The sequence below is a fragment of the Anolis carolinensis genome, chromosome 5 (genome assembly GCF_035594765.1).
Source record: "Anolis carolinensis isolate JA03-04 chromosome 5, rAnoCar3.1.pri, whole genome shotgun sequence".
Taxonomy (NCBI): Eukaryota; Metazoa; Chordata; class Lepidosauria; order Squamata; family Dactyloidae; genus Anolis; species Anolis carolinensis.
The window spans coordinates 60,889,697-60,913,200 of record NC_085845.1 but is presented as its reverse complement, the minus strand read 5'-3'; the positions used below and the strand labels follow the sequence as shown (position 1 = coordinate 60,913,200).

The following is a 23,504-nucleotide window of genomic DNA, read 5'->3' as shown; positions in this document are numbered from 1 at the left end:
TTGGAGTGTCCACAGCAGTTGTAATAGTACATTGTGAATTCACTGGACATTTGCTTGATGTAATTTCCTGTGTTTACTTTGTAGTAGTCAGTTTTACATATCTTTGTTTTATCTATAGATCTTCATGGGGCCTCAACACATTTTATGTTAATTGCCTGTCTTACAGTTATATTACAGGATTATCATTGTTGTTTAAACAAAGACTTGGAATGTGACCAACTTCTACTGAGACTATAGCATAGTAGGAATGGGAAGTTTAACCCAGAGAAATGTGCCTTTGTGATCTAAAAGTAGTAATAGGAAGGGGAAAATACATCCATTGGCACTAATATTTTATCTGCAAAAGTATTTCCGAGTGCTATTTGAAGATGTGTTTTGGTACGACTTCTGTTTTGGTACACACAACTAGGGGCAGGACAAGAACAACTGTATTGAAAGTTCCTTATATTAAACTGAAGTAAATGTGAGGTCAGGAAACTGCATTTGGAGGGCTTTTCATTAGGGCTGATGAAATTAGTATTACTCTATTTAATGATATTTAGCTGAATATGCTGCTAAATAATTGTAAAGCTTCTGTCTATATCTATGTATCATCTATCATATTTGTATGATCATATCTAACTCCAATACCTTTGTAATGAATCATTATGCTATTCAAGCGTGCGTTTTTTTTTTTTTGATTTCAGGAAGTTCTCTCACAAGCAATATATGGTATTCATATGGGGGTTGGGGGGTTGTTGAGGTACTATGGGATATTCTCAAATAGCTGGGCTGGGCTGTGGCGCAGGCTGGAAAAGCAAGCCAGCTTCAACAAATCACTGAGTTCAAGGCCAGCCCATGCCTGCGTCTTGTCTCTGTCTCTGTTCTATGTTATGACATTGAATGTTTGCCTTTATGTGTGCAATGTGATCTGCCCTGAGTCCCCTTCGGGGTGAGAAGGGCGGAATATAAATGCTGTAAATAAATAATAAATAAATAAATAGCTCACCTGATTGTAACATTATAATCTATTCAGATATCTGTTAAGGAAATTGTTTGTTTGTTTGGGGGGGGGGGGTTGGCGAGGGGGCTCGTTGATGTTTTTGAGGGAAAATGTTGCTTTGTTTTATTTTTCCACATTACACTTTAATCTTTTTTTTAAAGCCATCCAAAAATTGTAATAAATACATGTCATCATCTCACAATTTCTTTTGTTTCCTGCTGTTTTCTTGGCTTGTTTGTCTGTCTTTCTCTCTTCATTTTCATTTCCCCCTTTCTCATTCTCATTCTGTCTATTTTGGTTAGAAAATGTCCAGGGCATACATAGATAGCAAGGGAAAATGCTGATTGTTATTAAGACTACATTCATGCTTATTATTGCCTAAGAGTTAGAAATAGGGGTGGCTAATGGGATGACCCATTGCCAAATCAAAGTTAAAGTGAGATAGCATCTGAGGTACAAAAGGTGGTTCTAGAATGTGATGAGCTCTAAGAGAACAGCAGTTCTTGAAATATGGGGCACTGTAGCACAGCTCACCTCCCCAAGTAAATTACTTCTTTGTTAATGTAAAATTCTGAGTGTTTGGAATAGTTTTTGTCAAATACAGTTTTGCCTGTATCGCAATTACTCCAGATTGAAATTTCTTTATATTTTGTATTAATGGAACCCATGCAGTTAAAGCAAAGATTAGCATAAAACTAGTATTCGCTTAAACTAAAGCTGACATCCTTAAGAAACCTATCCCTACAATTTTGAAGATTGTAAAAGGGATTCAGGACTACAGACAAAGGAAGAAGGTTGTCAGATTTGTCTCTGCTTTTTAGGCATGTGCAAGCAAAAAAATGGTTCTAAACTGTATTCAAAAGTAGGGGGCACTGGCGCTTCATTTCTAAAGTCCTTTCTGAATTTTGGGGGTTATAATTTTGGAACTCTAATGAAACTTAAGAATTTTCGTAAGTACTTTGTTAATGGAGACCACACATGCTCAATAAGAAAGACATCACTGACAGTGGGAAGCTTCAGGGGCTCGTATCACCCTCATGTTTAAAGCTATTGAGGTGAAACTTGCTACAGTGGTAGAAAACATATAACACTGTTAGCCCACCAAATTTCAGAATATTTGACTTATCCACAGATTTTTGGTGAATTTTCAAGGTTTTTATTAAAAACATTTTTTTTAATTCCTAAAAAATTCTTGAAAAGAATTCTAATCTGATTAAAGATATGCCATGAAAGGGTAAGCATTGAATATGCTCTGAAAAAACACATTGAATAGACTGGTGTAAGACTGAGATAGTATTAAATGCAGTTATCTCCTTTGTATTTTTTGTATCAGATTGCCTTGATTAGAGGAACGTATCTTGGTCTACAGTACATGAAACCAGAAAATGGAGGCAATGGAGGAGCTATTGTTAATATTGCATCACTAGCTGGTAAGAAGATTGTGGTTTCATTTATTTCTTTTATACGTTATATTACTATACCACCAAACTTTCAAAAAAGACCTATATAAAATCCCAACACATAATTAGCCATACAAAATTTCCTACACAAAAAGAAACTAAAACATTATGTTAGTCTAAAGTAGCATTGTTGTTGATAATCTTGTGTGCCTTTCAGTAGGCGTAAGACTTATGTTTGCAACTCTTAAGGCAAACCTATCACATGACTTTCTTGACAAGATTTGTTCAGTGTGGTTTGTCATGGAAGTTGTACCTTTCCTGCATGGCATTTGAGTGTGCTTTTCCTCCATTGGGGGGGGGGGGGGGTTGGACTAGATTGCCCATGTGGTCTTTTCCAATTCTATTAGTCTTTGATTCTATAAGTGTGAGTTCCCCGAAGTCACACAATAGATTTCCATGTCCCAGTAGGGATTTGAACTCTGGCCTCCCAAAGACCTAGTTCAGTAAGCAATCCTCCACTCTATCCCAATTGCTTTGACTCAAAACACAACACAACAGTTTCATGACGTATCAACTGAACCAGACAGTAATTAAAGAACAATCTTATCTGATGCCTCAAATACTTTGCAAAAGGTGTTAAGTGAACATGTATGGAGAGGACATTCCTTTCCTACAGTAAAGAAAACCTTAGTTCTTCCACGTTTTTCACAATGTTTAGGCCAATTTGCTCATATTCTGTTACTACACCATCATGCATGTTGATATCCCCACTCCATGTCATTATCTGCTCAGAGTGAAAGAACACAAAAAGCGTAAGCGTAATGGTGGTCATGCGCAGAGCTGGAAAAAGTTACTTATTTCCACAAGATGTTCTGTAATTTTGCTGCCATCATGCCCTTGGTTAATTTCAAGGCATCCAAGAAAGTTATTATTTAAAACTCACTGTCATTTGATATGTGTGACTCGTTTTCCAGAGGATATATTCAAGGCAGAACCCCTAAGCTAATCAAAACTTCATTCAAGCTTTAAGTATATACTTGACTATTCCAGAATTGGAAGTAAACAGTATTCCTGGCACATTGTTATTACAGACCTCACATAGGTTTCTGAGTGGAGAAGTTTTTGTTTGGTCATGGGTTCAGAAGAAAAAGAGGATAAAAAACTCTTGTGTTCTCTAGCATGGGCAATCTGCAGATCTCATGTTAGCATATAATCTTTAGAAGTCTGTTCCCAAAGCTCCTCAGATAATTCAGAGATAACTTGGAAAGTAAAGGAAAGTAATGCAGGGTTTTTCTATGCCACTGTATTGATTCACTAGTGTCTATAGGAAATGTATATTAACCTATTTTATTTGATTGTTGCATTGGTCTTATTTTCTATGGGTATACCAATGTCTTAATAAAATAATACTCACCATTACAAATAATATACCTGTTCTTGTGAATGTGCTGAACAAAAAGGAGACAAGGGATACACAGGAGTGGGGAAATGTGCCCTATTGGCAAGAGCGGCCCTAGGTTTTTTCAGGTTGTAAGCCAACCTAGGGCCGCCCCCCCCCCAATTATGCTCCCCCACCCCAAACTTACTGGCGGCGGCAGCGGTGAGCGGCGGCGGCAACCATTGGGTTGCTCGCCGTGGAACCAGGAAGTAGCTTGTATTCTCATGAGATCTCGCGAAATTTCCGCGAGATCTTGCAGAAATCTCACGATATTTTGCGAGATCTCACGAAATATCGCGAGAATACAAAATACTTCCTGGTTCTGCGGCGAGCGACCCAATGGTTGCCGCCACCTGCTGCCGCCGCCGCTTCAGGTGCGCCCAGGAAGGGCTGCGCCTGAAGCAGCGGCTTCAGCGGCATCAATGAAGAACCGGGCCTGCCTATTGGACATATGTGGTCCCCAGGAAATTTCTGTTTCCCCTGTGGAAATTTCTGTTGCCTATTATGATCTCCCAGGTCGAAAAAAAATTGACATACATGTTTGGGGGATAGAATGTCCTCTAGTGGGTGGAGTAATTTCTAACAGGATTCAACCTGCAAATGGGCATCCATGTCACTTCTTGTTGAAATAAAGGTCTGCCCTGGCCCTCAAGTAGTTCAATAAAATTAAAACATGACAGAATTGCTCTTCAAACTATTCAGAGGGTGTAATAGAGGCTGCCATAGTGTCAGTGTGATACTGACTATAGTATGATACTCAAACATGATCAAGCACACCAGTTCCATCCACCCTTTGACCATCCGTCCTATATGAATGAATGCTGGTTGTTCAGGAGTTGAACAACACACATTCTATCCCTCTTCTCCTATTATTGGAAGATACCCTTCTGTGTCAGTCCCCTTAATTTCAATGTATTCCTCTAGCAAAGTGTTGCTCTACTGTTGAAACTTGCAAACTATAATAAAAAATTAAAAATGTTTTTGTGCCCCCCAATATCCACATACAAATACTCCTTCCCCATTTTTATAGCAATCTGGTCATGATTTTTTAAATGTATGATTAATGTGGATTAATGTATGATCTGCAGCATAAAAACAGTAATTATATAAAAGCTTTCTTTTAAAATATAAAAATAAAGATAACCTTTATGTTTTAGGGATCATATTCTGACAGTAGACTACAGTACTATGCCCATTTATCTAGGAGAAAGCCTAACAGAAATTAATGGGACTTAGTTTCAAGTTAATATGTGTATGATTGGGTAATCATAGAATCATAGAATAGTAGAGTTGGAAGAGACCTCATGGGCCATCCATGGGTAAAGACTAACAAAACTGCTAAGAATAAGGGACGAGGTCTTATATTTGAACTTCCTGTTGCTTGAAGTTCACAGCTTGAGACTATGAATCCATTAACCATTATTATTTCCAGTTTAAGTAAACAAGGGAAGTTATAACTATTTTTTTTAAACTACACAGCTTTCAAAACACCGGTAGTACAAACCAGGGAGGAGTGAACAGGGCTTACTTCAGTTAAGCAATTATGAACAAAAATTGTTACTACCAAATTCCATACCTCTAGAATTATGGTTCCAGTCCAAATTCTCGCTTCTCCATAATCCATAAATACTGGTGATAGCATGTGCAATGTTAGAAATGAAAACAAATGTATTTTGAATCCAAACCTTCCATGGTTACCAGGAATCAGAACCTCGGCAGGGCTGGCAAACGCTGATACTTTCCTGAGCTGTTCTTATCAGGCATTAAGTGGCAGTGTGCATTTTAAATTCCCTGAAAAACTCCAATACAATGCTCTGTTCAAATGGTAGGTGCACAGTACTGCTCAATAGTAATGTGTGCGGTAACCATTTCTCCTGTTTAATCCGTGTTTTTGTAATTCGTTTCTTTCATTCGGATGGCACTATACAATAAACCCCCCCTCCAGTATGAAAATAACCACAGAACAAAAGGAAAGTTTGAATGGTAACCATTTGTGCACCTGCTTTTCATAAGCACAGTTTAATCTTTTTAATTAATCCCCCAACAAACAAAAAGTACACCCTCATTTACTCCCCTCTTCCAGGAAGTCATCACTCTTCCTTATCTGCAAGTGAGAAGCCTCCTTAAAATTCCTTGGAGAGTGCATAAGTGGCTCCTCCTCCCTTCTCCTCAACTCCTGGAGCTGCCCTGGCACCACCTTGGGTCATTGCTTGCTGCTGCTTCCTCCATCTCTCATGCAAGAAAGGCACCTCTAACCCCCTCCTCTTCCTCCTTCGTGCCTCTTACTCTAGAGTGAGCCAGGCGGCGGCAGCAATGACCCAAGGTGGCAGCTCCAGAAGTTGAGGAGGAGGGAGGAGAGAGGATAAGAGGTGTGAAGGAGGAAGAGGAAGGGGCTGGAAGTGCCTTCCTTGTATGAGAGATGGAGGAGGAGGAAAGGCAGCAGCAGCAAGCAAGGACCCAAGGTGGCAGCTCCAAGACAAACCATGCCATTGCCAAAAATGATGGGAAGGGGAGTCCCCCTCCCCCGCTGCGGCAGTTAAGGAAGTGAAATAGTGGGGTTGAGTGGGCACTGGGCTGTGTGTGTGGTGTGTGGAGCATGGAGCATCTTTGACAGACATTTTGCAGGACATTTTGCCTGCTGCTCCTGGAGAAGTTAGAGGATGGGGCCAGCAGGGAGAAAGAGGGAATGTTTTTAAGGAGATTTTATTTATAGAAAGAAAAAAATTCCTAAAAATCAGGCGATGACCCAAACATTATAAAACATGATGGGCTAAGAGTGGTAGATCTGCCCTCCATGTGTGGCAGTTTTCACCCCACTAGCCCTAAAACTGAAGGGAAGGGGAGCCTGGGAAGGCTGCCCATGTTGGCCAATGGTCTGAACATTTTTGTTCTTTCGGACATGGAACAAAAAATCTCATTTGGAAAGGTGCCCGTTTTCAGGATAGGCACTTGAAAACAAAAACAGGGCTTGATGAATGAAACAAACAGAATCAGATAGCGATTCTATACAAATGCACAAGACTACTGCTCACAGGAGCATCATCACTGGAAAACGCCAAACATAGGATAGAAGAAGATGTTTCATTTGCTTATTTCCACTGTTCCAAATGGTGTATCAGTTCAGTGGAAACTGGCAATTGTTTTAGGCAGGAAAAGTGTTTAGCAAGACCATATCCAAAAGACCATTGTAGTTAATTATTTTAGAATGATTATTTATTTATTTTCCCTTTACTTTCATTCTTCTGAATTCCTTTTCCTCATTCCCTAGAGTTTTATGGTCTGCAAGTTTACCACTATTGTGATTCCTTCCAAATCTTTTCCCTAGTTTCATGCATAATAATGACTCAGTATTCGGCAACATAGATGCTCTGCCAAACTCTTTTTGGTACCTTTGCAGTTTTTGCAATTTGAGCAGTTTCATGCCTCCCAAAAAAGCCTTATGCTGTGATGAAACACAAAATCAGTTGTCCTTGTATCATATCATTTTTGCATGTATTTCTGAAATGTTCATTTAAAAGTTATTCTATGTGTTATTTTGAAAGCCTAAGAATATAAAAAGGCAAAAAGTTTGCCTTTATGGACTTTTTTATTTTCACAGGCATTTGTTGTCAGAATCAAAATGTATTCTTTAATTAATATTTATTACCTTTTTGTTACCTTTTTGTTTCCATTATTGAAGGACTTTTACCAGCTCCACAGCAACCAGTGTATTCTGCTTCAAAACATGGTGTAGTTGGATTTACACGTTCATTGGCTGTGAGTACAAATAACTGAAGAATCTCTCAATTTTTGTTATGAAAAATCATTTTTCCTGTTTTTCTTTCTCTCAATATCTAAAGTAGCTGCCTTATCTAAATATCAGCTACCTTTATAATTTAGCTGCTGAAAGCAACTGTCTGGTTTACAAAAAATAATCACTCTTGTATTTGAGATTCTGATTATCCGCATTTCATTGTTTCCAACATTACTTTATGTTTACCACATAAAGTGACAACAGTGTTCAGAAAAGTACCTGACCAGAAGCAGCTTAAATTAATATATGATGGACCTTTTCTAGTTTTCCCAATTGTGCCCAGTGTATTCAGTATCATTTGGATGCAATTATACATTTGTATACTGTGAATAAACGTCGCATTGATAAAATGGTAAATGTTGATCAAGTGATTAAGATATGAGTTTGTCTCCTTGTTACGTATTGCCAACTGAAAGATTCAGCGGTTTGGATCCAGGGAGCAGGGTGAACTCCCACTGTTAGCCCCAGCTTCTGCCAACCTAGCAGATTGAAAACATGCAAATGTGACTATATCAATAGCTACCGCTCTGGTGGGAAGGTAACAGCGCTCCATGCAGTCATGCTGGCCACATGACCTTGGATGTGTCTACGGACAAGGCCAGCTCTTCGGCTTAGAAATGTAGATGAGCCCAAGGTCAGACACAACTAGACTTAATGTCGAGGGGAAACCTTTACTTTTACCTATCCAGTAGTATACTCACATCTGCTTAAGACTGGAAGCATCCAAACAGCATGCTCTATGTCCGTGGTTCTTAACCTGTGGGTCCCCAGATGTTTTGGCCTTCAACTCCCAGAAATCCTAACAGCTGGTAAACTCGCTGGGATTTCTGGGAGTTGTAGGCCAAAATACATGTAATTTCTGTGATGAACACAGCAATTAGATGAGACATACAAGTAGTGTCCATTCCTCCTCCTCCCTCTTCCTCTTCCACTACTACTACCATTACCACCACCACTACTACGGTATTATTACAATTACTAAATTTAGTCATATATTGACTGGAGTAAAAGGAGGGACTGACTGCCATACAAATGTTGATCAGACATGGCCCAGAGGTTCCTATCTGTCAAACATGGATTTATACTATGTATCAATATTCCTCATTGTTTTCAAGTACTAACAGCCATAACTTTTGACTATATAAGCTGGGTCAGATACAAGTAGTAAATGAAAAAGTCTCTGAGGCACCAAGTTGGAAAAAAGTTGTTATGAGCTTTATAAAGCAACATAATCATTAAATCATGGGTAACCTTAGGGCCTACAGTGTTCAACATTTTACAAATGTGAAATATACCCACTAAACAAGAAACTCTGCTTCTTTAATTTTAACATAGCAGACAACATACATTGAATTAATACCAGTCAGTATTCAATACTATGACATTTGTCATTAAAAGTCAAACAAAATTTTAATAAAGAGGTAAGATTTGGTAATGTAGTACTGGTGGTTTTATTGGTTGAACAGAATAAGATTTAGAAATACAGATGAGCAATATTTAGAAATACAGAACACTATCTTTTACCAGGTGAGGTTACTGGTCCATTAAAGTGAGCATTATATACTCCAGGATGATGAACTAGGATGAGATAGGGAACTAGATCCCTACTCATAAAGCCTTCCATTGGCTGGACGATATCAGGAACTAGTTTCTCCTCCTATAGTCTACACTTGCAATGCCTCCTCAGGTCTTACATGAGCTTTTATAACAGGAAACAATAAAGACTGAACCTGGAGTATTTGAATACAATGCCACCTGGACTCCACATATAACATTTGACGTATCTGATATTTTTTGTAGATGGCTTCTACAATAGGAAATTACGGTGTACGAATAAATGCAATCTGTCCTGGTTATGTCAACACACCAATTCTACAATCAATTGACAAGGAAGAAAACATGGGCCAATTTTCAGCATATAAAGAAAATATAAGAGATATGATGAAATTCTATGGTATATTAAAGTAAGTATCAAGTATACACAAAGTGAGATTTCAGAGGATGAAGTAAAGAATTGGGTACAATTAGCTGGCATGACCTTGAAGGAACTGGGGGCAGCGATGACCGACAGGGAGCTCTGGCGTGGACTGGTCCATGAGGTCACGAAGAGTCGGAAACGACTATATGACTGAGCAGCAGCAGCTGGATCAAATGGTTCATAATTTCATTAAGGGTCTTCTCATGACATAGTAGTGGGACATGAGAGAAGCCTCCCACAAGGATGGTAAAAACATCAAAACATCCGGGTGTCCCCTGGGCAACATCCTTGCAGACGGCCAATTCTCTCACTCCAGAAGCAACTCAAGTTGCTCCTTACACGAAAAAAAAATGACACAGTAGTTATGGAAACTATTGTTAGCTAGACATTCTTCCTTCTGAAATGCTATCAGCATTCTGCAAATTCTCAGGTCCCACCAGTTGTTTTGTTTTCATTTTTCTGCTTTATTATACAAATGTATATACTTCTGCATGGGTATGAAGTTTTTTGGTATACATTGAAATAGTTACCGTATATACTCAAAGAGAAACTGAGTTTTTCAGCCCTTTTTATGAGCTGAAAATTCTCCCCCAGTTTATAATCGGGTCAAGGTCAAGCCGGTAGTGAAGCCTGGAGACCGTTGCTTGCAATATATGATATATTTATCTCTCATCTTTCCCTCCCTTATCAGTATTTACTTTTCCAAAGCCTCCCTCACTCTTAACCAGGGGAATGTTTTGAAAAGGGAAAGAAGCCCTTGCAAGTCAGGAAGAATGATATCTATATACCCATTAATCTTATAAAAGTGTTTTCCCCTAAAATATTTGTTAATCTTTGCTACAGATATATAGGCATTTCCCCCTGCAAGCCTTTGAAATCCCTATGTTCCTTTATATTTCTATCTATCTATCTATCTATCTATCTATCTATCTACATTAATTTTATATATGAATTTTTCCCTCATATGTTTGCAATTCTTTGCAAATCCTATACAGATATATTTATATAGAGAGATGTCTAGATAGATATATATGAATATGCATATATAGGGCTTGCAAATATTGCATGGGAAATGCGCGTGCACGCGCGCGCACACACACACACACACACACACACACATTTCTAGATACAGTAGAGTCTCACTTATCCAAGCTAAACAGGCTGGCAGAACCTTGGATAAACGAATATCTTGGATAATAAGGAGGGATTAAGGAACATCAAATTAGGTTATGATTTTACAAATTAAACATTAATTGATGTTATTAAACATCAAATTAGGTTATGATTTTACAAATTAAGCACCAAAACATCATGTTACACAACAAATTTGACAGAAAAAGTAGTTCAATACGCAGTAATGTTATGTTGTAATTACTGTATTTACGAATTTAGCATCAAAATATCATGATATATTGAAAACATTGACTACAAAAATGCATTGCATAATCCAGAACCTTGAATAAGCGAGTCTTGGATAAGTGAGACTCTACTGTAGATATAAACATAAATATAGAGGGCTTGCAAATATTGCAGGAGAGAAATGCACATATATAGAGAAAGGATTTACAAACATTTCAGGGGAAAATGCATATGTGAAATTAGTATAGATAATTGTGGAGGACACCTGTAAAAAATCTGTCTTCCTCTAATGTGGATGAAAATAGGCTGTATTGAAGCTTAGGTTACTTCAGTCAATCTTTTGGATTGGTATCTAGAAAGCATCCATAGCCAAAGCAGAGCGTATGCCATAACATTATGTTATTTTTTTTAACCAAGGGAAGTAACTAACATGTAATTATGAAGTAAATTATAATTTGTTCAATACATAAATAAGCAGTTGATAATTTATTGCAACAAATTTGTAAAACAGAAATAATTAGGAGTTGAATGTAAGTGTCTTTTAACAAAGTTCTGTATACCCTCTGTGCATCACAAACATGGGTTGTTCTGTACTTCTGCAGAGCATTTCGGAATTTTCCATAAGCCAAGTATTTTTGGCAGCAGCCTTCTACTACAGTGTTCGTGTTCAAATGTGGTTCCTGCCTTTTCAATCCATTCCTTTTCATCTGGTGCAGAAACTAGATGTGGTAACTCAACAAGCTCTTTTCTCTGGGTGTGCTTCTTACCCAGACTTCATAGTGCTTTTGTCTCTCTGAATTTATCTTTTCTTGATATCATTTACTCTCCTTCATTGTTTATAATTCCTTGCCATTCTTCCATCTTTGTCTGATAAGTTGATTTCATTCTACTGTTGCCTCCATCCAATACTACACCATGTTGACAGGCCACCATCAGATTGTTCTGCAGATGTTTCGCCAGAGTATTTTTCCAGAAATTTCGCAAAGACAAGGTGGTATTATGTCATCTTGCAGCTTTTCTAACCCAAAGTAGTTTCTCATATTTTCACATTGCTCAGAAACTTGTTTTCCCAGTTTTCCTCCTAAACCCTCAGTCCAGCTTGGTGATTAATTTGGACTCCTTATCTGTCCAAAGAATGTGTGTATATTCAATGCACTTACGAGTTTAGGTGAGTTTCAAAAGCACAGTGACCCAATAATGGATAAACCAGAAGCCTTGAAAACAGTTTCAAAATGGATATCTGGAACACAGATATTGTTCACAAACATGTGTCCATTTACTGTTAAATGGCATTCTTCTGTCTTTCTGACAGGAGTAACTCTGCTTGAAGCTATAGAGCAGTAACGTGGTCCCTGCCTTCAATCTTGTGTAGTACATTGCCACTTCGACCTGAGGGAGAGAGAAATGGTTCTGCAATGACATTTGTTCCAGCCTCCAGTGAGGGCAGATTTCTCATCTGGCGGCGCAGTGGGATAAACCCTTGTGCTTGCAGGACTGATGACTTGAAGATTGGGTTACTGATCTGAAGGTTGCTGGTTCGAATCCAACCCAAGGAGAGCGCAGATGGACTCCCCCTATCAGCTCCAGCTCCATGTGGGGACATGAGAAAAGCCTGTCCTTGCAGACAGCCAATTCTCTCACACCAGAAGTGACTTGAAGTTTCTCAAGTCACTCCTGACATGAAAAAAAACCTCCCATTTTGTGAGTCACAGAGACTGCAAAGAAGAACAGATTCATTACTGGTTGATGAACTCCCATACCTTACCTGCCTTCCTTTAAGCGTGTGAATACCTTATTTTAGGATATCACTGTGGCAAACTGCAACTGAGTGAAAAGGCATAAGCTATGCTTGGAGTGAGTAGGGTTCCTGTCAAAATATGCTAAGCTAGGGGGAAAAATTCATATAAAACCACAAACAAGCAGATACAGGGCCCTTCCACACAGCCTTATATCCCAGAATATCAAGGCAGAAAATCCCACATTATCTGAGTGTGGACTCAGATAACCCTGTTCAAAGCTGATATTGTGGGATTTTCTGCCTTGATATTCTGGAATATAGAGCTGTGTGGAAGGGCCCATAATTAAGACCAAAACAAATTGGAAAGCCTCAGTACTTTCAGGGACATTCTTCCTGTCTGGATAAGCCCACTGGCATGTTATGAAGAAAAGCTGCCAGATCAAAGAAGCACTATTCCTAAATTACAAGTGAGTGCCTCAATCGCAAAGAGGTATATGAACAAATGAGTATTTCCTTTTTTCTCCCTCCTCTTCGCAAGTCATAGCAAAGAAGTCCATACCAAGCAGAGCAACATAAATCTATTAATGTTGTGAGTATGCTTGCAACATTTTGGTTTGCATACTTCATGTCATAATGTTTTGCTCTCATTGGGCTTTAAGTTAATTGATTATGCAAACCAATTAGTCTTTTTGTTGATGATGTTCCAAAAGCTGCCTTTAGCCAAAAGGGTGGTTGTAATGATTTCAATGACTTTTTGATATAAAAAGTAGGGTAAAACCTTTAGCAGCAGCAATGCCTCCAAGTGAACAAATCATACTGACTCCATTTTTGTATAGAAACTTCTTCTAAGTCTTCAATTTATATCAACATGAGTTTATTTGAAAACCTTGTTTTCAAATAAACCTTGGGGAGGAGTTATTAACTACATCACATCATCTCAGCATTGTAAAGGAGCCCCCGGTAGCGCCGTGGGTTAAACCCTTGTGCCAGCAGGATTGCTAACCTGAAGATTGGGTTACTGACCTGAAGGTTGCCGGTTCAAATCCGGGGAGAGTGCAAATGAGTTCTCTCTGTCAGCTCCAGCTGCCCATGCGGGCACATAAGAGAAGCCTCCCACAAAGATGGTAAAAACATCAAAACATCTGGGCATCCCTAGGCAACATCCTTGCAGAAGGCCAATTCTCTCACACCAGAAAGGACTTGCAGTTTTCAAGTTGCTCCTTACACTTAAAAAATGCATTGTAAAGAAAAGAATTAAAGTTCTTAAGCCACAATAGTATCTTACTTAAGATATGAGTATAAGAATTCTATTTTTTATCTTCTTGTATAGTTCAGGAACTGCAGGAATGTTTTGTATATCTGTAGTGAAACGTGTAATTCTTATAATCTGAATTCATTTATAGCCCAAATGTGATTGCCGAAGGGTTGATACAAATTCTTGAAGACGATAAGATAAATGGAGAAATTATGAAGATATCAACAAAGCAAGGGATCCATTTCCAGGAATACACACTGCCAGAACTTCATGCCAAGAAGCTTGAATCTATCTTGTGACTGTTTTGAGAAGAAATGTCATTTGCTTCCTTGAGACTCCATTGGATTGAATTGTTAAGCAATCAGAAAATCTTGCTTAACATTAAGAATTCATCTGTGTTTTAAACATTTTGATAAATATCTCAAGTGAAGGAGTAGCTGAATTGCAAGACTGATTTTTAAAATATTATTGTAGCTTTAATATTGTTGTTACTTATTTTTATATCAGATAGCATTTCAAGTGCTGAAAAATATTTGAATACTATCTAATTTTATTTGTGACAAAATGTAAACTTCACAGAACTCCAAACCTGGTTCCTTATTGCACTTTCTGTATTTGACTGAGACTATTTAATCTTACCATGTGTTCAGTATAGACATTACTGTTCTATTTTCAGAGAATGGAAATACACTTTTTGAAATAGCAAGTTACAGCTATAGTTCCAATGCCCCAAGCAATTGTTTACCGTTATAGTTACACTTTTAGGTAAAGGTAAAGGTTTCCCCTGACGTTAAGTCCAGTCATGTCTGACTCTGGGGGTTGGTGCTCATCTCCATTTCTAAGCCGAAGAGCCGGCGTTGTCCGTAGACACCTCCAAGGTCATGTGGCCGGCATGACTGCATGGAGCGCTTTTAAATTACCTCAAAATTGACTTAGTTGCATTTTAATATTAAAATAATGAAATTATTCATCTGTGTTTTAAAAAAAGACTTTTCTCCTAGTTGCCTTGTAAAGTCAATGCTCATAACCGAGAACAAGGCAGTAGAATGTGACATCACTTGATCTTCATGATATATCTCCCCCTTTCATTAAGTTAACCATCTCTCTGGCTCCTGAAATAACTTCCGTTTTTTGCAAAAAAAAACGTTTTGCAAAATCAGTTAAATTATCCTTCGTTAAATTACAATTGTAATGGAGAATAGTCATACCCATATTATTGGGGAAACAACTAATTATGGTTAGCTAGTTATTTGTAACTAGTTACTTTTACATATTGATTTTTCTTTATTTGTAAATATGTTTTCATTAGTAATATAGGAAACACATAAACACTTCAGAATATTTTTTAGTCTTTTGGTGATTTGAACAATTAAATTGAAGATGAGATATGGGGCAAAATCAGGTACATAGGCTTAAGTTTGAACTAAGAGATGCAAGCATATTAACTTTGTGTGGACTGTGGACAAAGTGTATGTTAAGTTTCCACATAGAACTAAAATCGGAAAATAGTAAAATGTTTGAGCATCCCTTATCTGGAATTCTAGAATATAAAATACTCCACAATCCAAAAACGGTCTGCATAGTGACTGAGGCCCTTTCCACACAGCTGAATAAAATCCCACATTATCTGCTTTGAACTAGGACATATAGCAGTGTGGCTCAGATAACCCAGTTCAAAGCAGATATTGTGGGATTTTCTGCCTTGATATTCTGGGTTATATGGCTCTGTGGAAGGGCTCTGATATAGCAATACCTTTGCTTTCTGATGGCTCAATATCTACCAACTTTATTTCATGGACAAAATTATTAAAAATACTGTATAGAATTACCTCCAGGCTATGTATATAAGATGTTCATGAAACATAAATGAACTTCGCGTTTAGCTGTAGGTCTAATCTCCAAGATAATAATTTATTTTATTTATTTACTATATTTCTATCCCACTCTCTCTCACCCCAGAGGGGGCTCAGAGAAGCTTAAAATTTAGCAAATTGTAAATATAAATATAGATATATTGATATATATACATAACACATTAAGCAGTAAAACAGATAAAAACATATAAATACAATAAAACCATTAAAACAGTCTAGTCCCATAATCGTCATTCGTGCTTCTATATTTATGTTGGTTCCGCATTTCATGACTCCACAAATGCCTGGTTCCATAGCCAGGTCTTAGCTTTTTCCCTAAAGACCAGGAGGGAGGTGGGTGATCTAATATCATTGGGAAAGAAGTTCCATAGCCAATGGGCCACCACTGAGAAGGCCCTGTCTCTCATCCCCACCATTCACACTTGCGAAAGGGGTGAGACCGAGAGGAGGGCCTCCTCAGCAGATCTTAACTCTCTAACCGGTTCATAGGGAGAGATATTTTCGGGAAAGTAAGTTGGGCCAGAGACGTTTAGGGCTTTATAGGCTAAAGCCAGCACTTTGAATTGTGCTCGGGAGCAAACTGGCATCCAGTGGAGCTGACATAACAGGGGGATTGTATGTTCCCTATATGCTGCTCCAGTGAGCAATCTGGCTGCCACCCGTTGGACTACTTGGAGTTTCCGAACAGTTTTCAAAGGAAACTGCATTTAGAGTGCATTGCAGTAGTCTATTCACGATGTAATACGCGGTGGCACAATGGGTTAATCGCTGAGCTGCTGAACTTGCTGACCAAAGGATCAGTGGTTCTAATCTGAGAAGCAGGGTGACCTCCTGCTGTTAGCCCCAGCTTCTGCCAATCTAGCAGTTCAAAAACATACAAATGTGAATAGATCAATAGGTGCCTCTTCGGTGGGAAGGTAACGGCGCTCCATGTAGTCATGCCAGCCACATAACTCTGGAGGTATCTATGGGCAAGCATGGCTCTTCAGCTTAGAAATTAAGATGAGCACCACCACCCCCACAACTAGACTTAATGTTGGAGAGCTTTACCTTTACATAATACCTCATTATGTATGTATACGTATTCCAATTTTTTTAAAAAAATCTTAAATCCAAAACATTTCTTTCCAAAGCATTTCAGATAAGGGATATTCGACCTGTATCATGGCAACATTTTGATGAAAAACTTTACAGGTAAATTAAGGAAGGACATTGTTAGGGATGGTGACATATAAGGGCTCATCATGATCATTTCTACAGATACGTGCCTAAGGAGAATACAAAAATGCAAATTGCCTTTTTGATCCATATCACCAAACTATTTAGCAGTTTACCATTTTAACGAGAGCTGGTCTTTTGTAAAATTAAAGGAACGTTCTGTTGCAACCACTGTAGAATATTGGATTTACTCATATAACTTTATAAACATGTTATTCAAACCACTACTTCATTTTATCACTGGTCTTGATTATTCCATTTTTGTCAGGTTTGCCATCAGAATATTTAATATGTCAATTGGATGAAATTGTTCTTTATTTAATGTCAACATGCTAATTCACTTCTGTCTATCCATGGTATGAAAAATAATATTTATAGTTACAGTAGAGTCTCACATATCCAACATAAACAGGCCGTCAGAACGTTGGAAAAGCGAATATGTTGGATAACAAAGATAGATTAAGGAGAAGCATATTAAACACCAAATTAAGTTATGATTTTACAAATTAAGCACCCAAACATCATGTTATACAACAAATTTGACAGAAAAAGTAGTTCAATATGCAGTAATACTACGTAGTAATTACTGTATTTAGGAATTTAGCACCAAAATATCACGATGTATTGAAAACTTTGACTACAAAAATGCGTTGGATAATCCAGTATGTTGGATAAGTGAATGTTGGATAAGTGAGACTCTACTGTACTAATATTGTCTTTCAAACTCAAAATAGTCATTTGGCAGATAGATATCTGTATACATAATAAAAGTGAATGTTTGTATGTGCCAGCTTTCTGATTGGCCAGGCGGAATATGTGCCAGCTTTCTGATTTGCTGCCACTTTCACAGGCCACTGGGACCCCTGTGGCAAAAACTACTACCAACAGGCTTCGGCCTACTCTCTCCTTAGAATGACGCTAGCTTTGGTACATTAACAGCCTTTGGCCTACACTTTTGTGATCAAAAATACCACTGGGACCACCAGGAAGGTCGGACCTGGACCAAACTTAACCCCTAGGACCCATGAACCAACTGACAATGGATCTGGACCAAATACACCCAACATGGCCAACTATGCATACTGATAATAAAAAACTTTAGATTTACATTATTATATCTACTTTCTACAACAGACTGAAGAGAAAAAAATAACTATCTTTTTAATCTTTCCTTTTAAGGATGGTTTTGCATCTCTTTATGAAAACTTTTATTTCCCCCCCCCCCCCCCCCACACACCTTACCCAAAATATCAGGAGGGAATGCTTCTGGAATATGGCCATACAGCCCAGAAAACTCACAGCAACCCAATGATTCCGGCCATGTAAGCCTTCAACAACAAATTTAACCAAGGACTGTTTCTCTACTTTATCTGTTGCCATCAAGAAGCCTGGGATTTCTGCATAGCCTTCAATTTAATCTGCTAAACAGAGAACCATTAGAAACTCCAGTGCTAAATTCCAATGTATCCTGGCAGAAATTGATTCTTCTCAGTGGGAAAACTAGGATTGACTTAAAGACCATGCCTATGGGATTGCTAAAGTCTTTCACAACTATTTTGCTTTTGGCTACACACTTCCTCCCACTCCATTTAGTGTGAAACCTGGGAATGCGGTGCTAACAATGTCTGAGAGCAATTCCAGTTAATTTGTTTCCTCTCCGCTTTCTCAGAAAATGCTTGGAAAGATGATAAGCTTTTTTTCCCTCACAATTCTCAAAAAAGGTCCAGAAAACCCAGCATCTGTAGTGACCTTTTTAGCAATACAAGAATACACACTGGTGGGGGAAGTTAAAAGCAGAAGTGGCTTCACCTATGCATGACAAGGAGGGGGGGAGAAACCCTGCCACCATGTGTGATGAAAGATACTCTGAGTAACAGGAAATGCATAAACCCCCTTTTCAGTGTCAAGGTATCAGTCCCTTAAAATGTGTGTCTGGTTATTATCTTTAGGTTGTTGCCTTTTCCCCATCTATAGAATTTCTAAACTTTGGTTTTGAAGCAGAAGATGAAAAATGTACAGATTTACTCAGATGGAAACTTAATTCAGAATTGTATAGTCTGATAATTCGATGCAAAATGTCTTGCCCCATATTTGTACTTCACACCAGGAGTTGAGAAAACTTAGGACTACAGAGGCCTCAGCATGTTCTGACAAAGCAGTATGTAGTGTGTATTACTAATAGCTGCTAGGGGTGTCTTTCTCAGTTTTAAACTGGAGGCAGGAATAAAGCCTCTTTATGGTCCTTAGCAGAACTGATAGCATAACAGAGAGGAAGGGGAAAAGGAATGTTAATATCCCTTTAAAACTAACTGGTTTTATTTTAACCTGAACTTTCAATGGATATAAATCCCCTTTTTCAGATGCAATTCAAGCCTCAGAATACATAACTGATAGCTTTGCACAATTTTCCCCCTGTTATACTATACTAGGTTTTCAACAATAACCCTGAACATACCAATAGGTTGGTATTTTATAACTGTGATAGAGAGGTCTCTATGGATTGATATTAGTGTATCCAGTCAACTCCAGTTTTTCCCCTCCAGAGCAGTCTCTATTCTAATTCCTCATAGCTGTTCCTTTACTCTGTCCACATTGTGTACTCTTATCACATTGAGAAATTTCCCAGTTGTAGGACACTTCAGCCGCTTTTTAAGCATAGAGAGACACAGAGTTCATCACATGAGTTAAACTACTTCTGGCAGTCATGCATAGCCCTCTGTAGCTGAAAAGAGATCGAAGTGTGTTGAAAGGAGGGAACTCTGGCAATCTGACCTCATCACATTGAGAAATTTCCCCTTTGTAGGAGACATCAGCCTCTTTTCAAGCATGGAGAGGCATGGAGCTCATCACATATTCCCGGGTTAAAAAGCGGCTGAAATGTCCTGAAAGGAGGGAACGCTGAACACGGGGAAGCAATTGTGTTCAGAGCTCCTACCTCTTATCACACTTTACTCCCATGTTTAGAACTGAAAAACAGGTGGGATGGGAACCATCAAAAGTTTCCCATCCCATTCCATTGCCCAGCCATCAACAGTATCTTGTATCCTATGGGATTTGATGCAGAACAATAGGATACCATGGAAAGGAATGGTTTTATCCTGGATCACTGTCTCTTGTATTCTATGGGGTTTCATGTAGAACAGTAGGATCCTATTTTTAACCTGGATCACTGTCTCTTGTATCCTACAGAGTTTGATGCAGACCAGTAGGATCCCATGGAAAGCCATGATTTTAACTTGGATCACTGTCTCTTGTTTCCTATGGGGCTTGATGCAGAACAATAGGATCTTATGGAAAGCAATGGTTTCAACCTGGAATACTGTCTCTTGTATCCTATGGTGTTTGGGGCAGAACAATAGGATCCCATTGAAAGAAGTGGTTTTAAACTGGTGTCAGTCTCCTTTAATGTAAGGGGCTTTGGGCAGGACAAGGGATCTCTTGGTTTTCAGATATTGTTGTTCTCCTGATTTTTAAAAAAGTAATATTGACCTTGTGATGAATGTAAAAGATGAATGTATTGTCAGTTCTTAAGTTTCCACATGTGGGTGTGAGTGTGATGAGGAGGCAGAACGCGAAACGGGACTACTAACGATATAAGAGGGACCATTCTCTACTCTTAAAGGGATGGTCACCCATGCTTTCCCCTCTCGATGTGATAAGGTGGTGTCTCCCCCCCCCCCCCCAATATGTATTTTTGTTTACTGTCTCAACTGTCCTATGTATATTGAAAGTCACAATTCCATAAGATAAAACTATGACAAAGTTGAACAATAATGCCATCATTGTATAATGTGAAAGAGCGAAGATCGTTAATATTGTTACAAATTTTACGTATCCTCACCTAGTTTGGTATGGGCAGTTATGGAAGTATGCTACAACTTAATATGCTTTGCAAACATTTCCACTGAAATGTGAGTTCAGAAAGTAAGTTGGCTTGACAAAGTTTAACATTGACAGTGGGCATGATTGGGGAAAAAATAATCTGATGTTAAGTATAATATATACAAAACTAGCCAAAAGATAAAACTAAAGATTCTGTACAAAGCATGTATCAATTAATATTTTCCCCATGTGACAATGTGTTTGTCTATGTCAGTTACTAGTACATCAAGCCATTATGCAATTTCTGATCAGGCAAAGTTGCTACTTTCATAGTAATATTGATTTCAAGACTGAAAAAAAAAATCCTATTTTTAATATCCATTCCAAATAAGGCATCTTGACCAATATTAAGATTAACTCAGTGCTCTTTTTAATAGTTCAATGATGAATTTGACATTCCAATAACTTGTGCAATGAGGTATTCTTGAGTGGTAGTGACATTAGCAGTGGGCTTACAATCTCTTCACATGTCCCACCGAAGGTGTTGGAGATCACCACGACCTGCCAGTGGTCGCACAGGGGGATGGGGACACGTCTCCCCACTCCCTGTTCTGTCACAGTCTTTCTCCTTCCTCATCACACGAGTGTAAGTCCTTTTACAGCAGCCTGACCTTATGGAAAGATGAGGAGCATGCCATTGTCTGCCATCACCGTTTTTTCAGTAGCTCTTCACCCACACAGCCACCCCATAGTTTGCAGTGTGATGGGACCCATTAGCTTTGTGGCTGAAGGACAAAAATAGCATCGGGCAGCAAAAAAAAAAAAGTACGTATGAAGAGGTCCCTATTGTATGTTTACCAAGAACTATCTAGTTCTTTAATATCTTTTATGTTTTGGTCCTGAGAACAAGCTACTATGGGAGGAGTGTTTTGGAAAACTGCCAGTCAAAAAAGCACAGACTGTGATTACTGCCATAGTTACTTGGCTCCAAAAACTCTCCAGAGACAGTTGTTAATATCAGGCATATCCAGGTAATGTGGCTTAATATTATTTGAAGAACATTCTGTCCTGCCTTTTAAAAAGGATTAGGACCATAGTCCATGTTTTCTTTGATTTTCTGTATTATAAACCCTGTAACATGCCCATTCCAAAAAACTACTTTCAGTTTAGGAACTATTTTTCAGCAAGTTATAGTTCCAGACTTCAATGAGAAATTGACATTCTTAGATAGTATAATAATAATAACTTTAGTCTTATATGCCACCACCATCTCCCCAAAGGGACTCGGGGTGGCTTACAGATGGCACAAAGTGCCTAAAAACAACATAAAAGTGAACGCAATATAAAATACAATAAAATAAAACACATTAACATATAAAACATCAATTCAGACTCAATAAAGGTGCGATCCTCTAATCGTGGTGATAAGTTATCAGGCTGTAAACATTGGAATAAAATAAGTGTCAGCTGCAGTAAAGGAGAGAGGGCATGGAATAAAGTGCAGGGTGTGTGATTACTATGTATGACAACTAGAGGCTATTCTCAAAGGCTCGATTGCAATGCCATGTCTTCAAGTCCCTATGAAAGGAGGACAGTATGGAGGCCTGTCTAATTTCCCTGGGGAGGGAGTTCCGAAGCCAAGGGGTGTGATGACTCATGGGCCTTGTAGTCCTGTTCCTAGTAATATTGTGGCAGACGAAGAGGAAAACATGGGATTTTCGCCGGTTCAGCCAGAGCCGGAGCCTCTCCACCTGGAGGATGTTTGCCCTCAAGAATTCAGCCAAACAGGCCTTGGGCAGAACTCCCCCCCCCCCCCCCGTTTTCCCGGAGGGACAATTATACTAGAGATAGAGGAGTCAGAGAGGCTAATCGCCGGAGCCTGAGAATCGCTGCCAAACAACTAGCTGATTAGGTCTGCTTCCCTTGGGAAATTCTAAGGAGTCATGCATCTGGACAGAGTTGGGTTTCGCTTCTCGTTCTCTAGGGAAAGTGTTCTGTTGGCGGGAAAACGAGACCCAATATAGGTGTTTGTCGCAAGGGGAACTTTGCGGAGTCAATTGATCAGCTTGAGGAGAGAGATCGTGTGTGGACTTCGTAACCCCAGTTCCTTGCTTCCCGGATCAAGTTTCAAGCCTGCCTTGTTTCACGTTTTGCCACGGACCTTGTTTCATGCTTCATGTTTGCCTCGTTTCAAGTCTTTGATCTAGCCAAGAATCAAGTTTATTTTCCAGCCTTGTTGTCAAGCTACATTGGACTTTAAAGACTCTGTCATTTCCCCACACTATTGCTTGGCAAAGTGTGTGTTTCGGTCAAGTGGATTAAAACTTTGAACTCTAATATCTTATATTGGACAATACATTTCTGGACTATATTTGACCTCATCTGAAAGGTCTGCTTCTGAACTATATTCTTCACTTGTTTTTATTGACTTTATATATTTCTTTAATAAAGATATTAGATAGATTCTGGCCTCTGTGTAAGGTTATTGGTGCTCTGCAGCCTGGGTCCTGACAAGGGGACACCACCGAGAAGACCCTCTCCCTCGACCGCGAAGAGGGCCTCCCCGGCATATATTACAGCCTGTGTCGATTCATGGGGGGGGGGGGGGGGGAATGCAGTCATGAAGATAGGCAGGACCCGAGCTGTT

The 23,504-nt window shown here is 38.8% G+C and overlaps 1 protein-coding gene across 2 annotated transcripts in view; it reads left to right on the top strand.

Moving 5' to 3' along the window:
* Nucleotides 1-17,262, top strand: part of hpgd (15-hydroxyprostaglandin dehydrogenase) — a 28,275-nt gene extending 11,013 nt beyond the window's left edge. For both annotated transcript variants that reach the window (XM_062981377.1, XM_003219067.4), the window contains 4 exons: nucleotides 2,316-2,412; nucleotides 7,500-7,576; nucleotides 9,414-9,577; nucleotides 14,092-17,262. In XM_062981377.1, the coding sequence (XP_062837447.1) occupies nucleotides 2,316-2,412; nucleotides 7,500-7,576; nucleotides 9,414-9,577; nucleotides 14,092-14,242 (489 nt within the window). In that variant the 3' untranslated portion in view covers nucleotides 14,243-17,262. The remainder of the gene's footprint in view (nucleotides 1-2,315; nucleotides 2,413-7,499; nucleotides 7,577-9,413; nucleotides 9,578-14,091) is intronic.
* Nucleotides 17,263-23,504: the final 6,242 nt, after the last annotated feature.